Genomic DNA, 7,895 nt, shown 5'->3' on the forward strand with positions numbered 1-7,895 from the left:
GCAGGTAGCGCCAACGGGTATGGTGTAGCAATATGTGAAGTGTCAGGTCATGCAGTCGTCGGGGTCGGATCGGGCAATGTCTCGTGGCGGGTGTTGAAGAGGAAGGAGGGGAGGGAGTCGGTGGTCTGGTCGATCGCGGAAAGGCACAAGACACCTGGTAGTCTCCACAACGCCCACGAGCTTCAATATCGGACCTGGCAGATGAGATCAGTGACAAAGTAGCCAATCCGACCTGTCTCCAGTCGTATAACGCATCAACCGCCCATACAGGAGCACTCTTCCGTCTTAGTAATTTTGCGGGCTAATCTCTTTTGGTATGGGGTCCCTCGGCCAATCGGCGCGACAGGCGTCATCGAAGGCGGGTGCCTCTGACATTTCTGTGAGGCGGCGCGACATTCTGTCATCAATCCTCTATTCCAAACATGCTGCGTTCCGTCGGTCGGCAGTTTCAGAGCCCTCGAAATGCCACGATAACCCCTCAACGATTGTCTACTCTCTCTCGGCGTGGATATGCCGCCGTTACCGATGTCTCCAACTTTCCAAATGTCGGCGAGCAGCTTCATGGCTTCACGCTCAAGCGCGTCAAGCAGGTGCCAGAGCTGGAGTTGACGGCTTTGCACCTTCAACATGATAAGACTGGCGCCGAGTATCTGCACATTGCCCGTGAGGATGCCAACAATGTCTTCTCCATTGGTTTCAAGACCAACCCGCCGGATGCCACTGGAGTGCCGCACATTCTCGAGCACACCACATTATGCGGTAGTGAGAGGTAAGACAGACTTTCAGTGCGCTCATTCCATCGCTGACATTCCAGATACCCCATTCGCGACCCCTTCTTCAAGATGCTGCCCCGCTCGCTTTCCAACTTCATGAATGCCTGGACGTTCGCCGACCACACTGGCTACCCGTTCGCCACGACAAACGCGCAAGACTTCAAGAACCTCATGTCCGTATACCTCGATGCGACGCTACACCCGCTGCTCAAGGAGAACGATTTCACGCAGGAGGGGTGGCGGCTGGGGCCTGAGAACCCACTGGCAAAAGAGTCGGAAGACCCGAATGCGAAGCGCATCGTGTTCAAAGGCGTGGTGTACAATGAGATGAAGGGGCAGATGTCAGATGCAAGCTACTTGTTCTACACCAAGTTCCAGGACCACCTCTACCCCGCCATCAACAACTCTGGCGGCGACCCGCAGAAGATCACTGACCTGACTTGGGAGCAGCTTCGGAAGTTCCACGCCGACCACTACCATCCCAGCAACGCTAAGATTCTCACCTACGGAGACATGCCTCTGGTCGAGCATCTGAAGGAGGTGGACAGTCGCTTGAAGAGTTTTGACAAGATAGCCGTGGATCAGGAAGTGAAGGCTCCGATCACTCTGGACGGCCCGAAGCAGGTTACGGTTGCCGGTCCTCTGGACCCGTTAGTACCTCAGGACAGACAGTACAAGACTTCAGTCACATGGTTAATGGGAGATACTGCAGACGCTGTGGAGAACTTTGCGCTTGGTGTGCTGAGCAGTCTGCTTATGAGTGGGTATGGCTCGCCTCTGTATCGCAATCTTGTCGAGTCTGGACTTGGCGCCGATTTCAGTGCCAACACCGGCTACGACAGCGCAGGCAGACGAGGGGTGTTTTCCATTGGACTAGACGCTGTCAAAGCAGACGACGTAGGCAAAGTTCGCGAAGCCATAGCCGAGACCCTTCTTGAAGCGCGCAAAAACGGTTTCGACAAGATCAAGGTTGATGGCATCCTGCATCAGCTGGAACTTTCGCTCAAGCACAAGACTGCCAACTTTGGTATGGGTATCCTTCAAAGGCTGAAGCCAGGCTGGTTTAACGGTATCGACCCAATGGAAGCGCTCGCATGGCAAGATACTGTCAATGCTTTCCAGAAAAAGTATGCTGAAGGTGACTACCTGGAGAGCTTGATTGAGAAGTACCTTCTCAACGACAAGACCCTAATTTTCACTATGCAGCCTTCGGAGATATTCAGCCAGGAGCTCGTAGACGAAGAAAGCCAGCGTCTGGCAGCGAAGATTGCGGAGACTACAAAACAGTTCCCGAGCGAACAGGAGGCACAGAAGTACTTGGAAGAACGAGAGCTCCAATTGCTAGAGGTCCAAGAGAAGGCCAGGAACGAGGATTTGAGCTGTCTTCCCACTGTTTACGTAAAGGACATTCCGCGAGAGAAAGAGAGGAAGCCACTGCGACACACCGAGCTGGATGGCGTGAAGGTCCAATGGCGTGAGGCCCCCACCAACGGTCTGACCTACTTCCGTGCGGTGCACAAACTGCAAGACCTTCCAGACGAGTTACGAGAAATGATCCCGCTGTTCACTAGTGCTATTATGCGTCTTGGTACCAAGGACAAGACGATGGAACAGCTTGAGGAACTGATCAAGCTAAAGACAGGCGGCATTTCCGTAGGATACCACTCGTCACAGTCACCATTGTCACTCAACGCGTACGAAGAAGGCATGGCGTTTTCAGGATACGCTTTCGATCGCAACATCCCTGACATGTATGAGCTTCTCCGAACCATCATACAAGAAACAGACTTTGATGGCCCTGAAGCGGGCAAGAAAATCAGAGAGCTTCTACAGAGTGCAGCAAGCGGCGCCATCAACTCGATTGCAGAGTCTGGTCACTCTTATGCCATGAGATACGCCGAAGCTGGTATCAGTCCTGTCAGCCGATTGGCGGAAGAAACCGGAGGCCTTACCCAAGTCAAAGTCATGACAGCTCTCGCATCACAAGAGTCACTTGACGAGGTCATTCAGAAACTCAAAGCCATCCAGTCCTTTACTATCGCAAACAGCAACCAGCTCCGCGTAGCAATCAACTGCAGTAACGACAGCTCAACGTCAAACCAAGAAGCACTCCAACGCTTCTTGAACACTTTACCAAAGGACGTTTCTGTACCGACAACATCACAGCAGAAGCAGTACCCCCGCAACGCCAAGTCATTCTTCCCTCTTCCTTACCAAGTCTACTATTCTGCCCGCGCTGTGCCAACAGTAGCCTACACCGATGCTTCCAGCGCACCTCTCGAGGTCCTTGCTAAGCTCCTCACCTTCAAGCAACTCCATCCTGAGATCCGTGAGAAGGGTGGCGCTTATGGAGGTGGTGCCTATGCCCGTGGTCTTGGTGGTCTATTTGGCATGTACTCATACCGCGATCCCAACCCACAGAACAGCATGAAGATCATGGCTGAAGCAGGTCAATGGGCGCGAGACCGCGCATGGACACCTCAAGACCTCGAAGAAGCTAAACTGAGCACATTCCAAGGATACGACGCACCACAGAGTGTCAGCCGCGAAGGCATGAGATTGTTCCTGTCCGGCGTCACGGACGACATGCTGCAGACGCGTCGCGAGCGTCTGCTCGACGTCACGGCTGAGCAGGTACAAGCTGTAGCAGACCAGTTCCTTGTCAAGCGTGCCGAGGAGAGCAGTGTCGCCATCTTGGGCGAGCGCAAGGACTGGGTCAAGGAGGTCGATGGCTGGCAATTCAGGGATCTGGGTATGTCAGAGAGCGCAAAGGCTGCCGAGGAGGCAGAGGGTGTTGCGCAAAAGGAGGACGACGTGCCTGCTATCGCAAGCTGAGTCTCTCGATTGACGATATCATGACTGTAAAAGTATATGTACGATATGAAGCGCGGAAGGCTAGCATCATCGGCGTTGGGTAAGTTGAATGCATAGCGTCGTGTCATCGCTCCTTCCTCCTTTACCATTTCACCGTGAAGTATTTTGATTGCCATCTGTCTTATCGTTTTCGGGCCTACCTCCCCCCGAACCGTGCGTGGAACAAAGTATCTTTCATCTCCCTCTGTCACACATTCTCCGCCAGCGCAACGAACAGATTCCAGACGGACCACGCATTCTCTCCCATTGCTGGTTTGCTCTGACCCTCAAATATGGGGATAATGCGCAAGAACAATTGTCATGCCATCTATCCAGTTCTCTCCTCGGCCGTCAAAAGTTAGAGGTGGAACTCGGGAAGGGGCATTGAGCACCTGCTTTCAGACCTGCCTGTATTGAGCGAGACTCTTCTCCTGGTAGACTAAATGTGGGGGTACATCATATAATGATACTTGACGTGGAGGAAAGGACTGGTTGCGATTGGGTATCCGGCTATGCACAATTCATATGTATATCTCTATCTCACCTTATAGCTCAATCTGGTCTTCGCTCTGCATCTGTCGCTCCTTCTCCCTGACCTCTGTCGCCTTGATGATAAGGCGACGGTAGTCTAGAACAGCCTGCTCGAGCTCCTTCCTCTTCAACGCCTCGTGATCTGAATGCGCAACGAAGATTGAGCCTGGACCGTACAGGTACCTCTTGTGGTCACCAGAGAGCCATGGTACATCCGTCCCGTAGTTGACGGTCATTGTCTCAAAGCCCTCAATATCACAGTTTATATCCACAACTCCGTATCCCTCGCTTCCCCATTGTACTTCCAGATCTCCGCCTTCCTTCTGCGCGGCGGCCTTGACGTTCTTGAGCGCGTCGATGATTTGTCCGCGAACAAGATCGGGGGTTCCGGCGGCGAGGCGCGTCGCGATGTTTGCGGTCGCGGTTTCGGCGACGACGTTGGCTGCAACACCGCCCTGTACGCGTCCAAAGTTCATAGTCGTGTTGCCGTATTTCGTGCTCCAAGGCAGGTGTTCCCTCAGCTTGAGGAGCTCGCCCAGTGCCTCCACCATGATGTCATTTGCGCTGACGCCCAACCACGGGTATCCTGAATGCGCCGCCTTGCCTGTGGCTTTGACCGAAAAGCCCAGCATGCCCTTGTGTCCACAGACGAGTTTCGCTTCCGTGGGCTCTCCGAAGATGACGATCTCGTGTGACGATGGGCGCTTGTCCCAGTCGCTGAAAGCGCGCATGCCGTCGCCGCCTGTTTCTTCGCCCACAACGAAGAGTAGCGATATATCATCTTGTAGATGACCTTTTATGCCTTGTGCCGCGATGATCATGGGTGCGACGCTGCCCTTCGCATCCACGCTGCCTCTGCCGCCGATAATGTCGGTCGTCTCATTGTAGTAGTACGGCCAGTACGGTGGGACCGTGTCGATATGCGAGGACAGTAGGATCGTGGTTTCGCGTTTGCTGCCGTAAGCTAAGAGATTGTATCGATCTTTGGACACTTCTTGCTTCTCGACAGTCCAGTCGCGTGCGCGGAGGTAGTCGCTGAGCCATTCACCTACATTCTTCTCGTTCTCAGATATGGACTCGATCTCTATGAGTTTGCGGTGGAGATGGAGGAGGTCTTTTGCAGTTGATGAGCCGAGGACATTAGGCTCCTCGAAGGGTGTCTGAGGTAGTGTGACCGCAGCAGAAGTGCCGATGACAAGGGAGAGGACGTGAAGAATTCGGGGCAACATTTTCGTTGTGGTGTAGAGCAATTGGTGCCTCAACTGAGGGTTGATGTTGAATCGAGCGGCGCCGAACAGCTTGACATCTAGGTACCCTGAGCACAAGCTCCAACCTCGCTACTTACCTAGGTACCCGCCGCCTATGTCGATCGTCGACATTGTAACCTTCATGAGGTCCAATGTACCTACCAGAGCGCCGCCCACATTTTACACACATAGCGATAAGTTTACCAAAATCTAACGTTAGTAAAACCGTTTGCCAGGTGTAAAATGACAATCTTGCGCGAAGAATCCGGCAAAGCTTGTAGGGATATTGGCTGAAAACCGAGCAGTTCAGAGCACCTGATCCTGAATCACAATTCTTCTTCAACACCTATGCTCGACAATCGAGAGTGTATAGTGGCTTCGGAACGCAGTTTGAGTTCTTATGTACACTTATCAAGATGTTCAATCTCATTCTTGAAAGTGGTCATACAAGTCCAAGACATGCCTTTTGGGAGCACAGATTGGATGACCACGTCACACCGCTTCTCCATGAACTCCCCTTTCATCACACTGCACACATGTTCCTTTTGATGCATTCGTGAACAACGCCCGGTGGTATAATCGATATTTTAAGTGTTCGTATGTTCGTACTGTACTCCAGAAGTATCGCAATGGATGCAACGGCGTAGTCAGTTACATCGATATCTTGCGATTGCTCCCTTCCTGTTGTTGACTCGGTACCACATCAAATAGATCTAAGAGCAGGCAGATCGTCTCATATCCCCAATTTCTCCTTTCCTGGACCTTTTGTCTTCGGTATCGCACTTTATTTGTCATACTCATTGATCGATCTGGGAAAATTACGTAGTTTCCTGAGGTCTTCGAGGACAAAGAAACGGTTCTGCACCTGTGCACTTTTCGTACCAGGATCGAAGTTCGCATCATGACAGATTGGGGCTTATTTTGATCCTCAATTGAACTCAGTTAATCTCAGGAGCAAATCATGTCGAAAACAATGTATGGTGGTTTTGTTTTAGGAGCGCCACAGACGCTCTTGCGGCTTGCAATTCCACATAGTATTTTCTTGGCTACCTAGGTAGTAATGATTCTGACACCACATCGAGCATCGCGTCGCTACATAGATTGTACCGCAGTCTGCTTTTCCTTTTATTGAAATCAAAGTGCCGAGAGCGGGATCCTATTACACGGTGACCCGATCGTGTTCGCATTGTTTTGCATTGGAGGCCATCTGAGCATAGTGAAAAGAACTTCTTTTGAACCCTGTCAACTAGTAAAGCATGTGTGTACAGCTCCACGGTATCCACGAACAGGGAAGAGCAGACTGGATCGATGTTTCAGAAACATCGTTGTTGTTCGCTGATGGTCATGCATGTAATACATAACATAAGGCGCCGTAATGCTCGGGTCTTAAAGGCCGTGCTCGTGCTGAAAACTCTGTGAGCAAAACGGTCCTTTAATTAATCTTAGAAGACACGTTATCAACCTAAGGTTTGCTTTGGCACTCAGAGGTTAGTGACTTCGGATGCCTCCCGAGGTCCGCTTCTAACGCTGTCACTTACGGCCTCCTAAGGTTGAGAATTTAATGCTTGTATCATAGGTCAAATTATACCTTGTAGCATCCGGCTCGAGTTTTAGTACTTGTAATCGAGTATTTAAGGTCTGAAGCAGCTCCTCACCTGCTGTAGAAATACTTCTTCTCGTAAGTCGAACATCGTTTGTTTAACCCTGCTATTGCGAGGCAAGACTATTACGCTTTTAAACAAACATATTCCCCCGATAAACTAAACTCCTTCATAGCTTTCGTTATACGAGATGAACAATCATAAGGCTCGAGGTCGTGCTATGCAGGTCTATCGAGGTCGTTTACCTAACGCTCAACCCCGACACCGAACCGGTCGAAGAGAAGCCGACAATGAATGCCGCAACAAGACTGTTGCCGAAACGTTACCCCTAATAGCAACGGGACAGACAGTACCAAGCCGACGCGAATACATACTTATACAAACACTGGTAAGCCACGGGAAGAGCTCTGTGTAGAATTGGTCAATGGTCCGATTGGCTTACGTTGATAGGCCAAGAAGAGATACACTTATGTCTGGCAATGTTGTTATTGCGGTCGGCCAAACATATCGTATCAGATTCAAGCTTGTTCTGCGTGCGGATGTGGGCGTTGTGGCAATTGTTGTACCACCAAAGTGCAGCTCAGATAGTCGCATCTCTCATTTACTCGACATGGTCTCGAAGGCAACTTAAAGGGTACAGTAGGGATGATAAACGGAACCAGGTTTGGCGAAGCACAGCTGCCCGACGAAAGGTTTAGCCGTTTGTTTTTTCGAACGACGAGACCTTACAGTATTCTCCTTGCATTGTTTGCTGACAAGCAAGATTGAAAGCATGATATATCCCAGAATACTTGGATGGGAAGACATCTGTTGAGAAATTGTGCGAATTGTTTATTTAAACCTTATCAAAACACACATATCGTCTTTGGTTCCAGCCTGGTTTGCGTCAG

General features: G+C 51.0%; 2 protein-coding genes across 2 annotated transcripts; one reads left to right on the forward strand and one right to left on the reverse strand.

Annotated features, from left to right (window-relative positions):
• Window positions 1–422: 422 nt before the first annotated feature.
• GT037_007953 (mitochondrial presequence protease) lies at window positions 423–3,608 on the forward strand (the record flags this gene model as incomplete). The annotated part of the gene is made up of 2 exons (XM_038933000.1): window positions 423–769; window positions 815–3,608. 2 exons carry the CDS (start codon window positions 423–425, stop codon window positions 3,606–3,608), a joined length of 3,141 nt encoding a protein of 1,046 aa, XP_038784501.1.
• A 563-nt stretch (window positions 3,609–4,171) lies between these two features.
• GT037_007954 (acetylornithine deacetylase) lies at window positions 4,172–5,386 on the reverse strand (the record flags this gene model as incomplete). Its single annotated transcript, XM_038933001.1, has 1 exon — window positions 4,172–5,386. The coding sequence occupies one exon, from the start codon at window positions 5,384–5,386 to the stop codon at window positions 4,172–4,174; it is 1,215 nt and encodes a 404-aa protein (XP_038784502.1).
• Window positions 5,387–7,895: the final 2,509 nt, after the last annotated feature.

The sequence above is a fragment of the Alternaria burnsii genome (genome assembly GCF_013036055.1).
Source record: "Alternaria burnsii strain CBS107.38 chromosome Unknown 693, whole genome shotgun sequence".
In the NCBI taxonomy this organism is placed as follows: Eukaryota; Fungi; Ascomycota; class Dothideomycetes; order Pleosporales; family Pleosporaceae; genus Alternaria; species Alternaria burnsii.